Below are 23,404 nucleotides of genomic sequence, written 5' to 3' on the forward strand. Positions count from 1 at the left end.
AAGTGGCGGCCGCCCCTGTTCCTCCTTGGGGCACCGGCTCTCAGCTCGCCGCGGGGCTGCTTCCTGCGGGGCCGCCGGGCGCAGGAGATGGCCCCCGCTGCGCTCGGGGCTGGACCGCATCCTGTCCCAGAGGTGGGGACAGAAGGCAGGGAGGTTATTTACGTCCTGCTGGGCTCAGCAGCTCCGGCTTTGAACTTCTTGCTGGGCTTTTCGCCGGCCTGTTCCTCGCCGGCCTCCACGGGATGCTCCACCTGCTGCTTCAGTCGTCCGATCTCCCCGTTCCCACCCGTGGAATGGCTCGGTTGGATAAATCCAATATTAAAATAATTAAAATAATTAAAATATGGGTTAACCGAAGGAGAGGGAAGGAGGAAAAGATGCTCTCTAGGCTCACAGCCGAGGCTTTGTTCCCATAAAGCATCTTTCAGGCTGGTGAGGACACGCTGGGAAGTTTCCTAACGGGTCACTCGGCACCCACAGCCGCTGCAATTCAAGATAACTTTTATTGCTCTTGCCGGACTGTAAATCTCCGACTTCACCGCCTGGCGCCTTTTGGGGAAAAAACATCCGGCTTCGGCCAACTTTGATGCTCCCCACATGCTGCCCCCCCCGTGCGTCAGCCGCGGAGGGGCCGGTGGCACGCGGCGCGCCCACGGCTCAGAAAAACGTTGCAAAAGCAGAACTGCAAAGCTGTAGAAGTTCGCCGTGTCTTGCTCAACGGCCAGGCACGACGTGATGTTGTGTTTTTTTTTTTGGGGGGGGGACATCTCGTTCTACACCCACACAGCTCAAAATTTGGAGGATTGCTCCGGGGGCTGCGCCGCGGAGCTGGAGATGCTCAGGGACGGCGCGGTGGCGCGGTGCCTTGAGCAGCCACCGCTGGCCCCGCAGAGCTGCTCCCTCGCAGCCTCCTTTGTGCCTGTCCCTGCTCGGTGCCTGCTATGGGGACGGCAGCGGTGTTGTGCCACCCTGTGCCACCCCAGGCCAGCACCCATGGGTGCTGAGCTCTCCGTAGGGCGCAGCGCTCGAGGGAAGGTGGCTCCAGCCGCGACGCCGCTGAGGTTTCCTCGGGAGCCGCGTGTGGGATCTGTTCCCAACCCAGAGGAACCAAAAGTGGGGCAGGGAGAGGCTCTGCTCAGGGAAAGGTTTTTATTTTGGGGGGGGTCCCCGCCTGCTCCCCTTTATCCCCCCATCCAGAGCAGGGGTGGAGCGGGGCGATCCCCTGCACGTGACGCTGCTCGTGCTGAGGAGCTGACGCTTTCACGTGGCTCTGGGTGAAACGTTTCTTCTCCTTTTTGCCTCGGGCAAACCTCGAGAATCTGGGTGAGAAAGGCAGGAAGGATGCTTGAACCCGTGCTCCCGAGGAGGAGCTGGAGATAAACAGAGCTAAATCCCGGGCTCAGGGTAATCCCCCCGCGGGAGCAGTTAAGGACCGGGCGCTTGGCTCCGCTGCAGGAAATTCGGCCTCGTGTGCCCCAGGTCCCCAGGCACAGGAGGAAAACGAGGGGCTCGTCCCCCCGGGGCTGGGCTCGTGTCCCCCCTGTGCTTGTGGCTTTGGAGATGGGGTGGACGGCCCCGTGCTGGCTCAGCCTCGTGTCTTGCCTCCGTTTTGGGGGCGATTGCCAGGTTCTGCCCCTCGCCGACCCCCCGGGGCTCAGCCCATCTCCCTGCCGCCCCGATAAAAAGCTCGCACGGATCCCCACGGAGCTCCTCGTGCCGTGAGAGCCCCACCGACGTGTCCCTGCGCCCTTCCCGGTGTCTCCACCACCTCCTCCAAGCGAGGATCCCGTGGCTCCGGCTCTCCTTTGGGCTCGCCTGCGCACGGGCAACCCCGGCTGGACCCGTGCCACCGCGGCGTGCCCGGCACCCTCCCGGCTGCCCTCAGCAATGATGCAAACACCGCCCGGGTTTACTTCAGGAGGGACCCGGAGCAGGGGCAGGGAAGTGCAGCAAAGCCGGGCTGCGGTGTCGTCAGCCGGGAACCTCCCGGCTTTGGCTTTTGGAGAAGTTCAAACAGCGACCTGCTGCCGCCCGCCCGCACGTCTTGGCACGAGCCGGGCTTCCCAGCCGCCTCCCCCCCGCCTTCCTCTTCCCTCTTTCTGCAGGGTGACAAAAGTGGCTCAAAGGAAGGGTCCCCGACGGGCACCTCGAGCCGTGAGCGTGGCCAATTTGCCAGGGGAACAGGAGGGAGATGAGGACGCGGGGCTGGACGTGACGCTGGCCACGGCACCCGCCTGCCCGCACACCTCGGTGCGCCGCTGTCACCCCCCGCCACCGCAGGGACACCGCGTGCCACCTGCGAGGCCACCAGCTGTCCCCCCACAGCCCCGAGCCCCCCGGTATGGCGAGGGGAGCCCCACCAGCAGAGAGAGAGCAGGAGGTGGGAAACGAAGCGAGGCAGCAGGAAACATTCCTCGCCTCCCCGCCGCGAGCAGCCCGGGCTTTGCGCTCCCCGGCCGCGTGCTCGCCGCGGCGTCACCGTCACCCACGGGCAGCCCTGGGACTGGACGGGGAGGGAGAGGAGAGGAGGGGAGGGCGAGGGAGGGGGGGTTGGGGGTGGGGGGCGGGCAAAGTCCCGCTCCTATAAAGCCAGGTCTGGTCCTCTTCATTCATTCTCCTGGCGGCATCGATAAGAGCCGCTCGCGGAGCCTTTGTGCAAGAGGTTTTGCAACCGGGGCCGCTCGGTGCGATGCTGCCGGGCGCGCTGCGGGGTCTGGGGGTCGCCGCCGTCTGCCTGCAGCTCCTGCTGCTCCTGGGGGGCGCGGAGCCGCGGCCCCACGGGTGGGATGAGGAGAGGCTGCAGGTGGAAAGCATCAGGAGCATCCTGGAGCGGCTGGGGATGCCCGCGCCCCCCGCCCCGCGGCGCAGGCTGGACCAGGAGAGCATCAGGAGGGCGCAGCAGCAGCACGAGCAGAAGGTGGCCGAGCTGATGGGGAACCGCAGCCGGGAGGAGGTGGCGGCGGCGGTGGCCGGGACCAGGAGGCTGCACAGCCTGACAGCCAGCTGTAAGTACAGGTGGCCCCGTTGCCATCGGGAGACCCCCCCTGTGGGCTTTGGGACCATTCTGGGGTGATATGTCCTGCTATAGGGTGACATGTCCTGCTATAGGGTGACATGTCCTGGCATGGGGTGACATGTCCTGCTATAGGGTGACATGTCCTGTTGTAGGGTGACATGTCCTGACGTGGGGTGACATGTCCTGCTATAGGGTGACATGTCCTGCTATAGGGTGACATGTCCTGACGTGGGGTGACATGTCCTGCTATGGGGTGACATGTCCTGCTGTAGGGTGACATGTCCTGACGTGGGGTGACATGTCCTGCTATAGGGTGACATGTCCTGCTGTAGGGTGACATGTCCTGGCATGGGGTGACATGTCCTGCTATAGGGTGACATGTCCTGTTGTAGGGTGACATGTCCTGACGTGGGGTGACATGTCCTGCTATAGGGTGACATGTCCTGTTATAGGGTGACATGTCCTGACGTGGGGTGACATGTCCTGCCCTGTCCCTGAGCCGTGTCCCGCACGCTGCCCCAACATGTGCTAGGACATGATCGGGCATGAATCCGCTGCTGTCACCTTCCTCCTCCTCTTCCTCCTCCTCCTCCTCCTCCTCCTCCTCCTCCTCCTCCTCCCAGCCGCTTCCCCTGCCCGGGCTGGGGGAGGAGTGGCCGTTCCCAGCTCTTTGGCTGCAAAACGCCAAGATTGGGGAATTCCAGATAAAAGCGGGTTCTGCGGTGCCGCCGTCCCTCGCCTCCCGCTGCTCCCTGCGGATGGGGCTTTAACCAAACCCGGGGAATTTGGGGTTTTATTCGGCTGCTGCTCTGCGCTGGGGGTCCCCACGTGTCCGGCACCGCCAGGGGTGGAGGCTGGGGATGGACCCTGCGGGGTCGGGATCCCGCGGGCTCCGGGCGATTCCCCGGAGGTGGCCGCGGGGCAGCTGCGTGGTTTGGCTGCTGGACAAGGAGCTGACCACAAGGCTTGACTCAGGGCTGGATTTCCAGCTCTTACATCAGCTCTCCTTCCTGTCCCCGCAGTGCGACACCGGACAGAGCCCTCCCGAGGACAGCAGGACCCCCACGGGGACCAGGACCCCCATGGGGACCAGGACCCGCGGGGTCCCTACCGCTACCACCTCGTCGTGTCCCGCACGGAGGATTTCCACCGGCGCCTGCGGGTGGTGCAAGCAGAGCTGAAGCTCTTCAAGCAATCCCTGGGCTCGGGGCAGCCCCAGGTCAGCATTTACGCACCGGGGGGACCCGGGGGAGCCCCCCAGCTCCTGCAAACCCAAGAGCTCGACCCCGACACTCCAAGCGTGGACCTGACGGTGCCCGTCCGGCGCTGGGCTGCCGGTGCCGAGGCCAAGCTGCAGCTGGAGCTGGCCTTCACCACCAACATCTCAGCCTCACCGGCGGGCTCAGGAGCCGAAACGGCAGTGCTGGAGGTGGAAACCCTCGAGGCCACGAGGCCGAGGGCCCGGAGAGCCCGCGGGCTGGACGAGGAGTGCAGGAAGAGCGAGGGCAAGTGCTGCCTCAAGTCGCTCAAGGTGTCCTTCCAGGACATCGGCTGGTCGGACTGGGTGATCGCCCCCAACAGCTACTACATGAGGTTCTGCGAAGGCTCCTGCCCCCATAACTACAAGCCGGCCAGCATGCACGCCCAGATCAAAGCCCGCATGCACTCCCTCTCCAAAGCCACCCCGGCGCCCTGCTGCGTGCCTGCCGCCTACGACCCCATGGTGCTGATGCACTACGACGGCGAGGGCAGGCTGGTCTCCACCGTCTTCGAGGACATGCTGGTCACCAAGTGCCACTGCGCCTGAAGTCCCCTCGCTTCTGGCACAGATGGGGACCCCCTGGGTGGTGGCAGAGCCCCCCCAGCACCAGCGCACCCAAAAAGCAGAGCCAGGGATGAAATGTGCACGGAACGGCTCAGCCCCGTCCCGAGGACACGATCCCTTCTCCAGTCTCCAGCTGAGATCACTGCCACTCCACAGGCCACCGTAACTTATTCACCCTCTCCTCCCTTATTTAAAGCATTTTTTTATTTGGTAGCCGGGCTCTTTCCACCGGAGGCAGGACGGGCACGGCGGCGGGGCTGTCCCCAGGTGGCCGCGGCGCGCCCCGGTGCCCGCTCCCCTCTGGTTCCAGATTTATTTATACGCCTCTTATTTATTGCTAACTTATTGTATCACGCGGAGAGAGACGTTCTTGGGAGTTTGTTGGTTTTTTTCTTTTGTATTTTGTATATTTCCATAAAAAAAATAGCAATGGAAACCAATAAAGTGATGGGAACCAGGCTGGTGGTGGTGAGCTCCCCAAGCGCACGGGACCCGAGCCCTGCGGTGGTCCCCGTTGTGTCCCCCCCCCACCCCCAGCACCCACGGCCATCCGGGAGGTGGCTTCTCACGGCTCTGCCTGTAAATCCTCTCTGGCTTTCCGGGGTCAGGCCAGCCCCATCCCTGCCCTGCGAGCCCAGCGGGTGAGTAATCCCTGGGCGATGGTCCCAGGGACCTTTGGTTTGTTTGTGGCCTTGAAATGGGCGCTGGGCGCAGCCTTGACCCCGGGGCCATCGGGCTGGGAAGCGGCTGCTGCCACTTCCAGGCTCCTGTGGCAACGGGACCGGGGGATGGGGCATGGGATGGGGGGACCCCCACCCCGGGGATGTGGGCTTTGGGGTCATGGGCTTGAGGGGCACGGGGTAGGGGTCCTCCACCCTCAGGATGTGGGGTTTGGAGGTCAGAGCTTGAAGGCTGTGGGATATGGGGACCACCACGATGGGGGCGTGGGGTTTGGGGACCAGGGTTTGAGGGATGAGGGGCATGGGGACGTGTCCTTGAGGCAGTTAAAACATTTCATGTGTCACGGTGGAGCAACACCGAGACCCGCACAGGGCTGGGAGGGCGCCTGGGTGCGCCATGGCCCCACGTCCCCCTTCCCCTCCAGCCACGTCCCGGGGTTTGTACCCTCGCAGCGATGGCCTTGGAGATCTTGCCCCAAACCAGCGCCTTTCCTCTTTACCCCAAACTGACAGATTTGGCAGGAAAACAGCAAGGTCGATCCCATTTCCTGGGTGTCCCCAACCACTGGCGCGTCCCCACGTTCACGGCCACCCCGACACCCCAAAAGAGGAGCCGCACGCTGTGGGTGCCCCACGGCACCCAGCCCTTCCTGGGAACCCGATGCTCCCAGCAGGGTGCGGGGGGACCCCCTGCACCCCTAACCCAGCCCTGGGGACCCCCGGGGGACCCCACATCTGGTGGGGGCCACCCGTCGCCGTCCCCTCGGTGCAAACCCTGGGGAGAAGCGGCCGCTTCCGCTCCCCATCCCAGGCAGGAAACGACTGCAGAGCAGTTTTGCTTTAATTGCAAAAAAAAAAAAAAAAAAAAAACCAAAACCCAACCCTCTGCTTCCCCATCACGGCCACCGGGCAGCTGTGACCCCCCCACACCCCGCCAGGGTCCCTGTCCCCTCACTTGTCGGGGACGACGTAGACCTCCTCGCTGGGGGCCCCGTGTTGGCGTAGATGGGCTGCTCCCCGGCGTCGCTCTCCATAAAATAGGTGTCGTCCGCGGGAACCTGCGGGCTGGGGGCACGGGGGGGTCACCGGGGGGGGGAAATGTCCCCCTCCTGTCCCACCCCGAGTGGTTCTGGGGGCTCAGTGGGGGGGAAAAAGAATGGGTTTGATGCCAAAAGTGGCAGGTCCTTGGGTTTGGTGGGGTGGGGTGGGGTGGGGTGGGATGGGGATGGGATTGGGATGGGGATGGGATGGGGATGAGGATGGGGATGGGAATGGGGATGGGATTGGGACGGGATGGGGATGGGATTTGGATGGGGATGGGATTGGGATGGGGATGGGATGGGGATGGGGATGGGATTTGGATGGGGATGGGGATGGGGATGGGATGGGATGGGATGGGATGGGATGGGATGGGATGGGATGGGATGGGATGGGAGGGGATGGGGATGGGAGGGGATGGGGATGGGAATGGGAATGGGATTGGAATGGGATGGGGATGGGATGGGGATGGGGATTGGGATTAGGATGGGGAATGAGAATTGGATGGGAATGGGGATGGGTTTGGGATGGGATGGGAATGGGATTTGGATGGGGATGGGATTGGGATGGGGATGGGATGGGGATGGGATGGGGACAGGACACCATTGCATAGGCCTGCACGGGGGCTGGTGGCCACATTCCCGTGCCAGCCGCTCACCTGTACTGCGCCTGCTGCCACCCCGGCGTCCCTCCGTGCGCGGGGGCCGTGCCCGTGCCCACGCAGGGGCTGATGAAGACGTTCTCATATTCGGGTGCCACGCTCGCACCCGGAGCAGTGGCAGCGGTGGCAGCAGTGGGGCCGCTCTCAGCCCCGTGGCTGATGTACCGGGGCTGCCCGTGGGTCCCGGCGGATTCCCGTTTGCCCCATCCCGCAGCGGCGGTGGTGGTGGCCGCCTTCCTCCTCCGGCGGCGCACGGTGACGCCGACGGCCACCGCCCCCAGCACGGCCACCACCGCGGCGGCGGTGGCCCCGACGGCAGCGGCCACAACCTTTGGGCCTCCTGGGCACTGTCGCTCGTGGAAATTGGAGACGTTGAAGGTGCCGTTGGGCGCGGCGCAGAGGCAGCTGAGGTTGGCGGCGCGGGGCGCAGGCGTCCAGCACGCTGCGCACCACATCGCAGCGGCACGGCACGGTCAGGAGGCTCAAACTGGGGTGGAAAACGCTGCTGGGGACGGCGGGCAGGGGGTTGTCCTGCAGCTCCAAGCTCTGCAGGGCGACCGTGGCGGCGAAAAAGCCGTCGGGGAGCCCCTGCAGTTGGTTGTGCCCCAGGAGGAGCCGCCGCAGGCTCCGTGCCTGCTGCAGGAAGGCGTCGGGGAGCCGCCGCAGGGCGTTGTGCGACAGGTCCAGCTCCTCCAGCGTGGATCCCACTTGGGATGTGGGGCGCACGGCACCGATGCCGTTGTGGGCCAGGAGCAGCCGGCGCTGCTGCCCGAAGATGCTCCAGTCCAGCTCTGCGCACCCCGGGGTGCTGTTGGAGAGGTTCTCCTGCTTGGCCAACTCCGCGGAGAAGCAGGAGGCCGAGGTGGCCGCGGGGAGCAGCAGCAGCAGCAGCGCGGTTATGGGGTGCCCCATGGCCACCCCGCTGCGGGGAGACGGCTGTCAGCCACACCAACCCCCCCCCCCCGACCCCGCTCTTTCCCCCCTCCCAGTGCCAACCAGCGCGGCCCAGTTCAGCCGCGCCGCCCTTCCCGCGCCCTCTCCCCTCGGCACCTCGCACCCACGGGGGATTTGGCCGTGTCCCCCCCCCCGCCACCCCCCCAGCCCCGGAGCCCCACTCGCCTGCGGCTGGCTCTGTGCGGAAAGAGGAACAGGCGGGCCCTGCCGGCCCCGTGTCACCGCACCGGGGCGTAGCCGGGTCCGGGGGGGTCACCAAAACTGCCCCCACCTCGGGGACCAACATCCAGCAGCCACGGCCGCGTGGGCACCCCACGGACCCCAAGACACCGGGGCTCTGCCTGGCCGGGGGGGTGCAGGAGGGTGGTGGGGGGCGAGTGGGGTGCCAAGGGGTGCCAGCCCCATGGAGGGGGGGGGGACAGGGAATGGGGATGGGGGGGTCCCAGCTTGGGTTTGGGGGTCCTGGGGGGGTACCCACCCATGTCACGGCTGCGTGGCACAGCGTGAATTGTGCCCGGCTGGGGTGGCACCGGGGGGGCCACGGGTGACACTGGTGACACTGGTGACACCGAGCACTTTTTTTTTGGGGGGGGGTCCATGCTGGGGTCCCCCACACCGTGCCCCATTAAACACGAGGATTTGGGGTCACATCAGGGCAGGGGGAGGTGGCCGTGGTGCCCCCCCCCACAAGGAGGGGGTCACAGCAGGGGACCCCTCCCCACCCTCACCCCCGGGGATTGGGGGTGTCCCGTGTCCCACGCGTGGACCCGGCCCCGCATCGCCCCCCCCCCCCCCGACCCCGGGGCCGCCCCCGCGTGTCCGTGGGGGTCCGTGGGAGTGGGGGGGGGGGGCGGCCTCCTCCCGGCCCCGCACGGGCTCCGTGCCCCGGCCACGGCCGCCCCCTGCCGGCTCCGTTGCGCACACGCGCGCGCGGCCACGCACACGCGTGCACGCGCACAGCACCGGGCTCGTGCACGCGCACCCCTCCCCGTGCACGCGCACACGAGCGTGCACCCCCCCACACCCCCCCACGCCCCCCCCTTCCCAGCCCCGTGCGCTCCCAGCACACGCGCATGCACCCCCCCCACGCCCACGCGTGTCCGCGCTCCCGCGCACGGCGCCTGCCTCAAGCTCCCCGCCAGCCCCCCCCCTTTTATCCGTGTCCCCCCCCCCCCCGAAGTTTTTGGGGTTCCAACCCCCCGAATTTTTTGGGGTTCCCCCCCCCACGAAGTTTTTGGGGACAGCCCCCACGCGGTGTCCCCGTGGGGTCGGGCAGGATCCGGTCCCGGTGTCCCCCCCCCACCCCGTGCCATCACCGTGGGGTCGGAGCACCCCCCCAGCTCCTGGGGTGTGGAGGGGACACAAGGGGGTGCTGTGACACCGGGACACAGGGACACGGGGGGGGGGGGGGTGGCGGCGCCGTGCCCCACGGGTGTCCGAGTGTCCCCCGTGGCCCCGTGGCCTCCCCATTCCACGGTGTCCGTGGGGCTGCGCCCCCCCCCCCCCCCGTGTCCCTGTCCCACCTCGTGTCCCTGTCCCCACTCGTGTCCTTTTCCCCCCTCCACTTGTGTCTGTGCCCCCCCACTCGTGTCCGTGTCCTCCTTTGTCTCCGTGTCCCCACTCGTGTCCGTGTCCCCCTCCACTCGTGTCCCTGTGTCCCCTCGTGCCCCTTTCCCCCCCTTGTGTCCGTGTCCCCTTCTTCGTCTTGGTGCCCCCCACTCGTGTCCACCACCCCCTTCCACTCGTGTCTGTGTCCCCCCTCGTGTCCCTCTCCCCCACTCGTGTCCATGTCCCCTTTTGTCTCCGTGTCCCCCTTGTCTCCATGTCCCCCACTCGTGTCCGTGTCCCACCTCGTGCCCCTTTCCCCTACTCATATCCATGCCCCACTTGTCTCCATGCCGCCCACTCATGTCCGTGTCCCCCCACTCGTGTCTGTGCCCCCCCCTTTGTCTCAGTGTCCCCTCTCGTGTCCCTTTCACCCACTTGTGCCCGTGTGGCCCCGTCTCCGTGTCCCCACTCGTGTCCGTTTCTCCCCCACACTTGTGACTGTGCCCCCCCTTTGTCTCGGTGTCCCCACTCGCGTCCCTGTCCCCCACTCGTGTCCGTGCACCCCCTTTTTCTTGGTGTCCCCATTCGTGTCTGTGTCCCCTCTCGTGTCCCTTTCCCCCACTCGTGTCCCTGTCCCCCACTCATGTCCGTGCCCCCCCCTCGTGTCCGTGCCCCCCTTTGTCTCGGTGCCCCCCCCGTGTCCATCTCCCCTTCCACTCGTGTCCGTGTCCCCTCTCGTGCCCCTTTCCCCCACTCGTGTCCATGTGCCCCCCCTCGTGCCCGTGTCCCCCCTCCTCTCCCTCCCCTCCCCTTACCCCCCCCCCCTCCCCTTTAATCCCTCCCTCCTTTAACCCCTCCCCTCCCCTCCCCCTCCCTCCAGCAGCGGGGGGGGCGGTGTCCTCCTGGCGGAACAGCCTGGGCGGGGGGGGGGGGGGGAGGAGGAGGAGGGGGCGGGGCCGGGGGGGGGGGGCGGGGGGGGGACCCCGGCCCGGGGTGCGCGGCGGTTTCAAGGCCCCCCCCGGGCGCGGGCGCGGGGCGCGGGGCGCGCGTGGAGCCGGGGAGGAGCCGCGGGGCCCCCCCCCAGGGCCCCCCCCCCCCCCCCCCCCCGGTTACCGGCCCCGGGATGGCGGTGTTGGGGCCCCCCCCCCCGTGACAGGTGGAGCCGCGCCCCCCCCCCCCCCCGCCCCCCCCCCCCCAGCGATGTACGGCAAGGGCAAGGGAGCCGCCGTGCCCTCGGACGGCCAGGCCAGGGAGAAGTGAGTGTTGGGGGGGGGGCACCGGGGGGGGGGCACCATGGGGGGGGTAACGGGGGGGGGGTAAAGGGGGGGGGCTTAATGGGGCTGGGGGGGTGAGGAGGAGGCCGAGGGGGGGGGTGAGGAAGTTTGCCGGGAGCCCCCTGTGGAGGGGGGGGGTAAAAGGGGGGGTCCTGGGGGGGTCCTGGGGGGGTTATGGGGGGGGTTAAAGGGGTTATGGGGGGGTCCGGGGGGGTCCCGGGGGGGTTCCGGGGGGGTTAATTATGGGGGGGGGGACGGTGGAGCCCCGCCCCCCTCCGTGCTAAAGGGGGGGGGTCTCGGGGTGCTCCTGGGGGTGCCCCCCCCCAGGGTGTCCCCGCCACCCCCCCCCACAAAGGGTGTCCCCCCCCCCCCCACCGGGTGTGTGTGTGTCCCCCCCCATGGGATGTGTCCCCCCCCCCCCCCGGTTCTGTGTCCCCAAGGGTGGGGGGCACCGGGAAGGGTCAGGGGGTGGGGGGGGAGGTGGGGGGTTGGGGGGGTCTGGGGTGTTGTGGGGGGGTCTGGGGAGTCGGGGGGGGGTTAAGGGGATGGGGGGGGGTTGGGGGGTGGGGGGGGCACCCCCTGCTCGGGCCCTTCTGGCCCTGTTTGGTCCCACCCCGATGGGGGGGGGTCGGGGTCACCCCGGGGGGGGGGGGCGTCGGGGTCACCCCTGGGGCTCGGGGTCACCGTGGGGGGGGGCGGGGGGGGCTCGGGGTGACCCCCCCTGGGGTGAGCTCCGGCCACCAGCAGGCAGCAGCAGCAGCCCCCCTCCATAACAACCCATTTATTGCAGCCCCCCCAACCCTAAATCCCCCCCCCGTGCCCCCCCCACGCCCCCCCCCCCCCTTTTATCCCCCCCCCACATCCCCAGGTGTCACCCCCAGGGACTTTGTCCCCCTTCACCCCCCCCCCAGGGCTCATAGTTGGGGGGGTGGCAGCCGCCTGTGCCCCCCCCCAGGGTGTCCCCGTGCCCCCCCCCGCGGTGACACCCCGGTGCCCCCCCCCAGGCTGGCTCTGTACGTCTACGAGTACCTCCTGCACGTGGGCGCCCAGAAATCCGCCCAGACCTTCCTGTCCGAGGTAAGACCCCCCCCAATTTGTCCCCTGGGGGGGGGGCACACAAAGTGACCCCCCCCCAGCGGTGTGTGACCCCCCCTTGTCATGTCCCCCCCCCCAGATCCGATGGGAGAAGAACATCACGCTGGGCGAGCCGCCGGGCTTCCTGCACTCCTGGTGGTGGTAAGCCCCCCCCCGGGACCCCCCCCCATTTTTTAATGCCCCCCCCCCCTTTTTATGTGCCCCCCCCCTTTTTCTTCTCCCCCCCCCCCCATACTCTCCAGTGGCCCCAGGCTCTGCCACGTCCCCCCCCCCCCCCAACATCCCAGGTGTCACCTCGCCCCCCCCATCACCGCTTTGCCCCCCCCAAAAAAAAAAAAAAAACAAATTGCCCCCCCCCCTAAAGCCCAGCCCCGGCCCCTCCAGCTGGATCCAATTTGGGGGAAATAAAAAAAGAGCAGGGAAAAAGGGAGGGGGGGATAAAAAGGGGGGGGGGCTCAGATCCTGCCCCCCCCCCCCCAAATCCAGGGGGGGTGCTGTGGGTGAGGGGGGGCACGGACACCCCCGGGGGGGGCGCAGGGTGCTGGTGCTGGCAGCCAGGAGCAAGAAATTGGGGGATTTATGGAGGTACCAGGCTGGGGGGGGGGGGCTGTCTGTCTGCCCCCCCCACCCCATAAAAACCTGCCCCCCCCCCCTCACTGCCCCCCCCCCCCCCAAAATCAGGGGGCTCTGGGCTGCACCCCAATATGCCCCCCCCCCAGGGGCTCCCCTTGGGGCATGGTTTAGGGGGGGGTGGGGATGAAACGGGGCGGGGGGGGGTTGATTTTTTTTTTATTTTTTTTTGGGGGGGGGGGGGCGCAGGCAGCGGGGCCCCCCCCCGGGCTGCTGCAGCCCTGATGTAAAGCCCCAGGAATTTGGGCTGCGGCCGCTCCGAGCGACCGTTTCCAGGGCAAACACCGCAGCTGGGGGGGGGGGGGGGCACGTTCCTCATGGTGGGGGGGGGATTTTTTTTTTTTTGGGGGGGGGGGGGTCCCGGCCCCCCCCATCCCACCCCACGCCGGTGCCACACAGCCCCACAATCCCTGCGCCCCCCCGGCATCACCCAATTGCTCGCCCAATTTGGGGGTCTGGGGGCTTTGCAGGGGGGGTCACGGGGATTATTTTTTTTTGTTGGGGGGGGGCTGATTTTTTTTTTTTTTTTTATGTCCCCCCCCCCCGCCCCCCCCCAGCGTCTTCTGGGACCTGTACTGCGCCGCCCCCGACCGCCGCGAGACCTGTGAGCACTCGAGCGAGGCCAAAGCCTTCCACGACTACGTGAGTCCTGCTGGATTTTTTATTGGGGGGGGGCACACACACGGACGGACCCCCCCCCACCTTAAAGACTCCCCCCGGAGCTGTAGGGACACCGGGGGGGTCACCGTGGGGGTGGCAGTGCCGTGGCACCGCCGGCGCGCTGGGGGTTAAGGCGGTGCCGTGGCGCTGACCTATTTTGCGCAGCACCGGGAGGGGTAATCCCGTGGGGGGGGGGGGCCCAGCTGTGACCCCCCCCCATCCCCGGGACCCCCCCTCGGTGCTGAGCTCAGCCCCCAGGTGCCACCTGCCCCCCCCCCCTCCCAGCCCCCCCCTCTCCGTGGGGATGGCACCGGGGTGACCCCGATGGGGCGAGCGTCTCCGAGGGGGCACGGGGTGGGGGGGGGATTTGGGGTTGCCCCCCAAAAAAAAAAACAATCCGTGGGGACATTTAGAGAGCTGCCCCCCCCACACACACATCGTGGGCATGGTGGCCTCAATGGGGTCCCCGTGGGGTGTCCCCTGTCCCCAAATGGGGGGGGTGGCACTGGGTGCCCCCCCCCCCTCCCGGCTCCATCCCTGTTCCATCCCTGTTCCGTGTCAGCACGGGGTTGGGGGGGGGGGCGGTGGATTAATTAGTGGTGTGCAATTAACGGCGCGGCCCCGGGGGATGTGGGATCTGCGGGGTGTGGGGGGATGTGGGGTGGAGGAGGGGGTGGGGTCCTGGGGGGGTCTGGGGGGGTCCTGTGGGTTTGGGGGTCTGGGTCCCGAGGGGTGCAGGGCGCTGTGGGGTCCTGTGGGATCCACGGTCCCGAGGGGGGGCCCCATGGGATGGAGGGCGCAGGGTGCTGTGGGGTCAGCGATGCCCCACGGGATGCCCCATAGATGCCCTATAGATGCCCTATAGATGCAGGAAGCCCCCCATGGGGTGTCCCGCACCCCGGGGGTACAGGATCCCCTACAGGGATTTGGGGTGCCCCATGGGGTGCGGGGTCCCCTTGGCACCGCGCGGTGCCCCGGCAGGGCGCAGATGCGGCACCCACAAACAAAAACCCTTCACCCCCCCCCACCCCACCCCACACCCCCCCTGCAATCTGTGGGTGCTCAGCGCCCCCCCACCCCATTCCCAGGCTCAATGTTTTTTGTGGGGGGGGGATTATTTAGGGTCGGGGGGGGGGGGGCACCATCCACGTGCCATGGGGCCGCGCGCGGGTGCCGCAGCCACCCCCGGCGGCACCGGTGTGGGGAGGCTGCAGGCAACAGCAGGGCCCCCCCCCCCTCGCTGTGTGAGCCCCCCCCTCACTGTATGGCTCCCCCCTTGCTGTGTGCCCCCCCCCCCTCGCTTTATGGCCCCCCCTGGCCCCCCCGTGCCGGAATTAATGGGGCCGGCGGTGCGGTGACGCCGGGGACGCGGCGCGGGTCAGGCCCCGTTACCATGGCACTGCTGCCTCGCGCACGCAGCCCCGGCGCTGGGGACAAGGGGGGGGGCCCGGGGGGGGCCTGGGGGGACTTTTTTTTGGGGGGCGACCCCCCCTCTAAATCCCCCCCCACACCCATGGGGCTCAGCCCCACGGGACCCCCGGCGTGCGCCCCTGTGCGCAGCGGGGTTGGCGGCACCATGGCACCAAGCGGGGGGGCCCTCGCTTTTCCCTTGGGTGCTGCCTGGCTGTGCCCCCCCCCTCGACCCCCCCCACAATCAGTGCATGCTCGGGGACCCCCCCTCGCCCCCCCCCCCAAAACCACCCTCGGTGCCACCATGGGCACGGTGACCCCATATGGGGATGCGCCATGGCAGCACCGACCCCAAAGGTAGCAGGGTTATGGGGGGGGGGGGGCAGCGCCGTGGGGCCCCCCCAGCCCAGCTCGGGGGCTGCTGCCCCCCCCCTCGGCTGTGTCCCCCCCCCATTTTCTCCTCCTGACCTTGATGCCTGCAGGAGGAGCCGAAACTCCCCAACCTGTTGCCATGGCAACTCCTGCTTTGCATCACTGGGCTGGGAGCGAGGGGGGGGCGGGGGGGGGGGCCCGATCCTGCCCCCACCATGGGCTGAGGCTGGGGGGGGGGGCGAGGGGGGGGGGGCGGTGACACCCCCACCTTGGGCTGGAGGCAGGGCACCGACCTCTATGGGGTCAGGACCCAGCACCCCAAAATGTGGGGCTGGGGGCACCCCCCCTGCACCCTCACCCTGGGGGGGGGACAGCGTGGGGGGGGTCCCCAGGGGGGGTTGGGGGTTGTCCCCCCCCCCCAGGCAGAGCTGTCACCAGCACCCTGTGCCCCCTGGGGCACCCTGGGGTGGGGGGGCGTGGGGGATGGCACCAGGGGGGGGACCCCCCTGTGAGGGTGGGGGGGGGCGGGTGGGTGCTGGGGGGGGTCCGTGATGAGTGCCGGGGGGGGGGCTCGGTGGTGGGTACAGGGATGGGCAATGTGGGGGGCACCGTGGGGGGCTTCGTGATCAGTGCTGGGGGGGCACCATGGGGTGGGTTCCATGGTGGGGTGCTGGGGGGGGGGCACTGGGGGGGGTGGGGGGGGCTCCATAAGGGTTCAGTGCTGGGGGGGCTCCGGGGGGGGGGGCTCTGGGATGGGCTCAGTGGTGGTTCTGTGGTGGGCCCCATAAGGAACCCCATAAGGGGTGGGCACCGCGGTGGTGCAGCGATGGAGACCGAGGGGGGGGCTCCGGGGGGGGGGGACACAGTGATGGGGGGGGTCTCCAGGCTGGACCCCATGGTGCTGAGCTCCCCATTGAGCCCTACAGGAGCCCCCCATTGCCCCCCCCCACTGAGCCCCGAGCTGAGTACCCCAACACCCCCCTGGGCGCCCCCCCCCCATCAACTTCCCCCCCACCCCAAACCCCCCCCAAAACCCCTCCAGCCTTGTGGTGGGGGGGGGGATGCTCCAGGTGCCCCCCCAACCTCCTGCACCCAAACGAAGCCTAAGGGGGGGGGGGCGTCGGGGGCGAGGGGTTAACGGGAGGAATGCGCGGGGGCTGGGGGGGGGGGCGCTGGGGGGGGGGGGGGGGGCGCTTCCATGGGGGGGCCGCGGCTGCTGGCCCCCGGCGCTGTTGGTTTTGGCTGCCTGCACAGAGCCTCCATTGTCTTGCAAATGATTTGTGCCTGGCTGCAAAGTGAGTTCAGCTGGGCCCGGCCCCGATTTCATTTTTTTTAGGGGGGGGGGGGGCAAAAAAAAAGAAAGGGGTGGGGGGGGGCCGGGCGCTGACCCCACAACGCCCGAATCCCTACAGCGCGGCCATTGTGGGGTATTGGGGTAGGGACCCCCCCCCACGCACCCCAAAACCCAAAAGGTTGGGTCCCTGCCTGCTGTTGTGACCCCTGGGGGGGGGCTTTGTGTGTGCCGGGGGGGGGCCAGGGCGCGCGGCGTCACCCGTGACCCCCGTGCGCCCCCGGTGCCTGGGGTGACCCCGGTGCTGTGACCCCCCCGTGCCAAATGTCACCCCCCTGTGCCCCCTGTCACCCCCTCTCCGGTGCCACCCCGGTGCCAAGCGTCACCCCCCACCCGCTGTCACCCAGGCTCCAGCTGTGCCCCCCCCGCACCCCCCTCCCAGATGCCCCCCCCCACCTCCAGCAGCACCCATGGGGGCCCCGAGCAGCCCCCTGCCCGTGGTGACATTGGGGACAACGGGGCAGGGCCCCCCCCCCGGGGGGGGGCGCACGGTGACCGTGCCCCACCGGTGCCAACCAGGGGCTGCCCCCCCCCCCCCCCTTTCCCCCCTCTCCCTCCCCTCCATCTCCCGGTGGTGGGGGCCCCACGGAGGCCCCCTCCGGCTCCCCCAGCGCGGAGGGGCAGCGCCAGGGCCCCCCCCCCCTCTTTTTTTTATTCCCCCCCCCCTTTTTTCCTCCCCCTTCTCCTCCTCTCCAAATTGAAACCAGTTGTGGCAGAGACAGCGCGAGGGGCCGAGCCGGAAAGCCAGCGCATTCCTCCCCGTTTAATAGCTCCCCCCGGACCCCAGCCGGCAGGCGAGAGGGGCCAGGGCCCCCCGCCCCCCCCGCGGCCCCCCCCCGCAACCACCGGGCTCAACCAACCCCCCCGGGACCCCCCCAGACCCCCCCCAAAGCCCCCAGGGCAGGGTGCGCCCCGGTTCTCCGCGCGCTGCCCTCTTGCTTGCGCGCTTGACCCCAGCAGCTCCTGGCTCCCCTTGTGGGGGGGGGGACAGGAGGTTGGGGGGGGGACACCAGGTGGCCCTGGGGCTGCTGGCAGATGGACAGTGTTGGCAGAGGGGGGGCGAGGTGGTGGCTTGCCCCCCCCGGTGCCCCCCAGCCCTGTCTCGTGCGCCCCCCCCCCCCGGTGCCGCGTGGTGCAGATGGATCGAGGGCGGCTTCGTGGGGCGCAGCTGCGGGGGGGGGGGGCTGGGGGTGGCCACCTGCGCACCTGGGGGGGGGTTGTAACACCGTGGGGGGGTTGGTGACACCCGCGGGGGGGTTGGTAGCACCGGGGGGGGTTGGTGACATTTAGGGGAGGGGGCCAGGATGCGCCCCCCCCGGTGCTGAGCCCCCCTTTCCCCGCAGAGCGCAGCGGCGGCGCCCAGCCCGGTGATGGGGAACCTGCCCCCCAGCGACGGCATGGCGGGGGGGCCCATGCCCCCGGCTTCTTCCAGGTACCCCCCCCCCAACCTCAGGGAACTGTTTCGTTTTTTTTTTTGGGGGGGGGGGTGCACGCGTGTCCTGCAGGGCCCCCCCCCCGTGTGATGTGGGCGTGCAAGGCCGCGTGTGCACACGCACCCCGGGCACCTCTCCTGTGCGCCCCTTTGGCAAGGGGAGGGGGGGCCCCCCCATGCTGCAGCCCAGACCCCCCCCCTCAGCCCCAATCCCCCCCACACCCACCCAGGGGGGGTGTTCACATTGGGGGGGTCCCCCCCAACCCCCCCCAGCCCCCTCCCAGCCCCTCCCAGCCCCCCCCCAGCCCCGTAACCCCTTCCTATTTCTCTCCAAGGCGCCTCCGGGCTCGCAGCCGTCGCCGCATGCCCAACCTCCCCCCCACAACCCCGGCGCCCCCATGATGGGGCCGCACGCCCAGGTAAGGTTGGGTGCCCCCCCCCCCCATCCCAAAGCAGCGCCCCGACCCCCCCTGACCCCACAATTTTGCTCCCCCCCCCCAAATCTCACCGCTCTGCTCTCCTCTCTCGCAGCCCTTCATGTCCCCACCGCTACCCCGGCGGCCCCCGGCCCGCGCTCCGGATGCCAAACCAGGTGAGTGCCCCCCCCCCCCCCACAAACCCCAAATCGGTGCAGACCCCACCCCACACACCCCATCTGACCCCCCCACACCCTATCTGACCCCCCCCCTCATATATCTGCCCCCCCCACCCCGCAGCCCCCCGTGGGTGTCCCTGGCTCCCAGCCGCTGCTGCCCAACGCCATGGACCCGGCCACGAGGTCGCAGGGTGAGTGGGGGCTCCGTGCCCCCCCCCATAACATTTTTGGGGTCCCCGTCCCCACCCCAAAAAAAACAAAGTGCCGGGGGCCCCCCCCAGGCTCACCCCCTCCCTCGTTCTGTGCAGGGCATCCCAACATGGGGGGCCCGATGCAGCGCATGAACCCCCCCCGGGGCATGGCCGGCATGGCCCCCCAGGTGAGGGGGGATTGGGGTTGGGGATGGGATTTGGGATGGGATGGGGATGGGATTGGGATTGGGATGGGATTGGGGATGGGATGGAAATGGGGATTGGATGGGGTGGAGATGGGATTGGGATGGGGTGAGGACAGGATTGGGATAGGGGGCAGGATGGGATTGGGGATGGGATTGGGGATGGGATGGGGTTGGGGATGGGGATTGGGTGGGGTTGAGATTGGGATTGGGGATGGGAATGGGATTGGGGATGGAATGGGAATGGGGATAGGATTTGGATGGGGATGGGATTGGGATGGGGATGGGATTGGGATGGGATGGGAATGGATTGGGATGGGGTGGGGACAGGATTGGGATGGGGTGGAGATGGGATTGGGATGGGATGGGGACAGGATTGGGATGGGGGCAGGATGGGATTGGGGATGGGGATAGGATATGGATTGGATGGGGCTGAGATTGGGGTTGGAATGGGATAGGGATGGGGTTGGGGTTGGGATTGGGATGGAACGTGGTTGGGATGGGGATGGAGAATGGGATGGGAATGGGGTTGGGGTGGGGAATGGGGTTGGGATGGGATTGGGATGGGGATTGGGTGGGATTGAGATTGGGATGGGATTGGCATGGGGTTGGGATGGAGATGGGGAATGGGAACAGGGATGGGATTGGGATGGGGATGAGGTTGGGGTTGGGATGGGGATGGGGAATGGGGTGGAATGGGGATGGGGCCCAGGAATGGGGACAGGGACGGGATTGGGGATGGGGCTGGGGGGGGTCTAAGCCCCCCTGAGCCCCTCTCAGCCCCCCGTTTCCCCTCAGTCCTACGGCAGCGGGATGCGCCCCCCCCCCAGCTCGCTGGCCGGCCCCGGCATGCCCACCATGAACATGTAAGGGTCTGCCCCCCCCCCCCCAAAATCCCCCCCCCCATCTCCCTGGGGGCCAGACATGGCTGGGGTGGGGGGGCAGAATTTTATTTTTTGGGGGGGGGGGGGGGCACATGGATGAGCCCCCCCCCCCAATGTTCCCATCCAGGGGTCCCGGCGGCCGCGGTCCATGGCCAAACCCTAACGCCAACTCCGTAAGTATTTGGGGGGGGGCTTTTTTTTTTTTGGGGGGGGGTGGAAATAAGGGGAGGGGGCTGTGCCCCCCCCATGCTGACCCTTTTTGCCCCCCCCCCCCAGATTGCCTACTCCTCCTCGTCCCCCGGGAACTACGTGGTGAGTACCGGGGGGGCTCTGGGGGGGGATGGGGGGGCTGCTCTGCTTGCACCCCCCCCCTCCGTGCCCCCCCCCTTCTGATGTGCCCCCCCCCCAATTCCCAGGGCCCCCCCGGGGGCGGTGGCCCCCCCGGCACCCCCATCATTGCCCAGCCCCGGAGGTGAGTGTCAATGGGATGGGGATAAAGGGGGGGGGTTTGGGGGGGTCCCCCTGCATTATGCTTGGGGTGGGGGGGCTGGGGGCACCACAAGCGTTGCCCCCCCCCCATAAACCCCCCCGTGCCCCCCCCAGACTCCACCAACTCCAGCGAGAACATGTACACCATGATGAACCCCATCGGCCCGGCGGGGACCCGGCCCAACGTGAGTGCCCTGGGGGGGGGACAGGGGACAAGGGGGGGGTCTGTGGGGGGGGGGCACGACCCCCAGCGGTGCCCCCACCCCCCCCCTTTTTTTTTTTTTTTTTTTTTTTCCCCCCCCTTTGCAGTTCCCGATGGGGCCGGGGCCGGAGGGGCCGATGGGCGGCATGAGCGCGATGGAGCCCCACCACATGAACGGCTCCTTAGGTGGGTGCCCCCCCCCCCCCCAAAAAAAAAAAAAAAAAAAATTTGGACCCCCCCAACCCAAAACCGAGGTCCTGGCGGTGCCCCCCCCCCCAACCCCCCCCCCTCAGGAGCATCCTGCAGGCCGTGAGCTCCATCTGGGGGCTGCCGGGCACCGCGCAGGCGGGGATGGGGACGTGGGGGGGTGCACAAGGGGGGGGGGGGTTGTTTTTTTGGGGAGGGGGGGGGCACAGGCAGGGGTGGGGGTGCCCCTAATGGTGCTGCCGGTGTCCTTGCAGGCTCTGGGGACATGGACGGGCTGCCAAAGGTGAGTGCGGAGACCCCATGAATTGGGGGGGGGGCCCTGGCTCCAGGACCCCGCCCCCCCCCCCACACACAACCCCATTCACAGGGACCCCCCCCATGCACAGGGACCCCCTTTACATTGCCCCCCCCATGACCCCATGCACCACTGAGGACCCCCCCCCATTAACTGGGACCCCTGTGCAATGCCCCCCCCATGCACTGAGCCCCCCCCTGACCCCCCCCCCATGCACAGGGACCCCCCTTTACATTGCCCCCCCATGACCCTGAGCACCACAGAGGACCCCCCCCAATTAACTGCGACCCCATGCCCTGACCCCCCCACATTCACTGAGCCCCCCCCCACAATAAATTGCCCTCCCCCCATGCTCTGACCCCCCCCATGCATTGACCTGCCCCCCCAAATCCACCCCCATACCCCCCCCAAGCCCCCCCCACCCCCCCCCTTATCACTACCCTTATCATTTATTTATCATTTCCTTATCATTTCCTTATCATTTATTTATCATTTATTCCCCCCCCCCCCCCCCGCAGAGCTCTCCCAGTAACCTGGCCGGGCTGAGCAACCCCCCCGGCACCCCCCGGGACGACGCGGAGCTGGGCAGCAATTTCTTAAACCCCTTCCAAAGCGACAGCGTAAGGGACCCCCCCGCGGGCACCCCCCCCAAAGCCACCCCCGGGGGGGCAAACGGCGAGGGAGGGGGGCCCGGGGGGGCGGTCGGGGCTGCCGGGGGGGGGGAGCACGGGGCAAGCGCAAAGCTCTGGGTGACCCCCCCCCAGCTGCCTTTTGGGGGGGGGGCAGGCTGTGGGAGAGCAGCCCCGGAGGACGGGACCCCCCCTTTTGCCTCCCCTAGCATCTAAGCTTGGTGGTGTGCCCCCCCAAAAAAAAATGCCCCCCCCCGGCCCCGCTAACCCTCCGGTGTCTCCGCTCTCTCTTAGTACTCGCCCAGCATGACAATGAGCGTGTGAGCCCAGCGCCCGACGCCGGCCGAGAACCCGACGCCCCCCCCGCGGTGCCAAAAAAAAAAATGTATTTAATACGCCCCCCCCCCCAAAAAAAAAAAATCCAGCTTCCCCCCCCCCAAAAAAAAAAATTAATAATAATAATTAGCATCAGCAGCGTGCGACAGACAGGAGGTGCCCCCCCCCCCCCCTCCCAGCACCCTATGGGGGGGGGGCACTTATGGGGGGGGGCACACTATGGGGTGGGGGGGGGCACCCTGGGGGGGGGCTGGCACCGCGGGCAGGAGGGAGCGACCCCCCCCCCCATGCCCCCTCCTGCTCCTTTCACCCCCCCCCCAATGCTCCTGGGGGGGGGAATTGGGGATAGGTATTTATTTGGGGGGGGGTTGCTGTGCTGTGTGCCCCCCCCCCCAAAAAAAAAAAAAAAAGCGTGCTGCCCAGCTGGGGCACGTGCGCTCGATTGCAATTAGCAGAGATGCTAATGAGCAATGTCATTTTGCCCCCCCCCCATCTCATTATAAAGGGGGGGGGGGCAGCCAAATGCTGGCCCTGCCATAGCCCCGGGGGGGGGATTTTGGGGGTGGGGGGGGGCGCACAGCCAGCACAGCCCCCCCCCCAGCTGGGTGAGGCACCCCCAAACCAGGCTTAGTGGGGGGGGGGGGGGGTGCAAGCCAAACCCCCCCCCCCCATGGAGCATCCCCCCCCCAGCACTCTATAGGGCAGGCCCCAGTGCAGAGCAACCCCCCCCCTGCCCCCCCTCCCCAAATTATTCCCCCCCCCCATACTTTGGTAGCGAACCAGCCCCGGGGGGGGGGGGGGATGGCTCCTGACCCCCCCCCAGCCCCGTCTGCGTGCTCAGCCAGCACTGTGATCTTCCTGCCCCCCCCCACCCCGAGCGCCAGACCGGGGCCCCCCCCCCTCCCCTTATTCCCCCCCACCCAAGGGACCACTTTAAAAAAAAAACTTTAATATGAAGGATTTTTTTTTTCACCTTTTTCTCCTCTTTTATAACAGAAAGGACCTCAGCCCCCCCCATGCCCCCCCCCCCCCATCCATCCGCCACGCAACCCCCCCCCGTCGGGCAGAGAGTGGGGGGGGGCTGCCCCGTAGTCATTGTGTAGGGAGAGCGTGACCCCCCCCCCCCTTCCTAGCCCCCCCCCCAGCCTTTAGCCCCGACGTTGCTTATCGAAAAAACGGGGAAAAAAATTAAAAAAAAAAAAAAAGAAAAAAAAAAGAAAAAAAAAACATTAAAAATTAAAAAAAAAACGGAAAAAAAAAAAAAAAGGAAAAAAATCCCAAAAAAAATCAAAAAAAAAGGAAAAAAAAAAAAAAACAACCCTGCATCAATAAATGTAATTTGATTTTTTTCAGAAGGCGTTCGGCTCCTCCTGGGGGGGTCTGGGGGGGGGCAAATGGAGGGGGGGGGGGGCAGGAACCAGGCAAGA

The 23,404-nt window shown here is 67.8% G+C and overlaps 4 protein-coding genes across 4 annotated transcripts in view; 3 read left to right on the top strand and 1 right to left on the bottom strand.

The window, feature by feature from the left end:
• Nucleotides 1-23,332, top strand: part of SSBP4 (single stranded DNA binding protein 4) — a 52,257-nt gene extending 28,925 nt beyond the window's left edge. The window contains 21 exon segments of the mRNA XM_068661635.1: nucleotides 10,915-10,978; nucleotides 12,001-12,073; nucleotides 12,171-12,232; nucleotides 13,279-13,363; nucleotides 17,858-17,927; nucleotides 17,930-17,946; nucleotides 18,282-18,365; nucleotides 18,478-18,492; nucleotides 18,494-18,538; nucleotides 18,663-18,732; nucleotides 18,850-18,920; nucleotides 19,734-19,801; nucleotides 19,947-19,992; nucleotides 20,096-20,131; nucleotides 20,236-20,274; nucleotides 20,276-20,291; nucleotides 20,423-20,493; nucleotides 20,618-20,696; nucleotides 20,972-21,000; nucleotides 21,531-21,632; nucleotides 21,936-23,332. Of these exon segments, the coding sequence (XP_068517736.1) occupies nucleotides 10,923-10,978; nucleotides 12,001-12,073; nucleotides 12,171-12,232; nucleotides 13,279-13,363; nucleotides 17,858-17,927; nucleotides 17,930-17,946; nucleotides 18,282-18,365; nucleotides 18,478-18,492; nucleotides 18,494-18,538; nucleotides 18,663-18,732; nucleotides 18,850-18,920; nucleotides 19,734-19,801; nucleotides 19,947-19,992; nucleotides 20,096-20,131; nucleotides 20,236-20,274; nucleotides 20,276-20,291; nucleotides 20,423-20,493; nucleotides 20,618-20,696; nucleotides 20,972-21,000; nucleotides 21,531-21,632; nucleotides 21,936-21,965 (1,164 nt within the window). The 5' untranslated portion in view covers nucleotides 10,915-10,922 and the 3' untranslated portion in view covers nucleotides 21,966-23,332.
• The window catches only part of UBA52 (ubiquitin A-52 residue ribosomal protein fusion product 1), a 113,122-nt gene that overhangs the window by 19,715 nt on the left and 70,003 nt on the right, over nucleotides 1-23,404 (top strand). The window lies entirely within an intron of this gene.
• On the top strand, nucleotides 2,603-5,300 carry GDF15 (growth differentiation factor 15). Its single transcript, XM_068661642.1, has 2 exons — nucleotides 2,603-3,005; nucleotides 4,039-5,300. Exons 1-2 carry the CDS (start codon nucleotides 2,690-2,692, stop codon nucleotides 4,821-4,823), a joined length of 1,101 nt encoding a protein of 366 aa, XP_068517743.1. The 5' UTR covers nucleotides 2,603-2,689; the 3' UTR covers nucleotides 4,824-5,300.
• Nucleotides 5,430-8,160, bottom strand: LOC137844923 (leucine-rich repeat-containing protein 25-like). The gene is made up of 2 exons (XM_068661641.1): nucleotides 7,218-8,160; nucleotides 5,430-6,586 (listed from the first exon to the last, which is right to left on the bottom strand). Exons 1-2 carry the CDS (start codon nucleotides 7,673-7,675, stop codon nucleotides 6,418-6,420), a joined length of 627 nt encoding a protein of 208 aa, XP_068517742.1. The 5' UTR covers nucleotides 7,676-8,160; the 3' UTR covers nucleotides 5,430-6,417.

This window comes from Anas acuta, chromosome 26 (assembly GCF_963932015.1).
Source record: "Anas acuta chromosome 26, bAnaAcu1.1, whole genome shotgun sequence".
Classification (NCBI taxonomy): domain Eukaryota; kingdom Metazoa; phylum Chordata; class Aves; order Anseriformes; family Anatidae; genus Anas; species Anas acuta.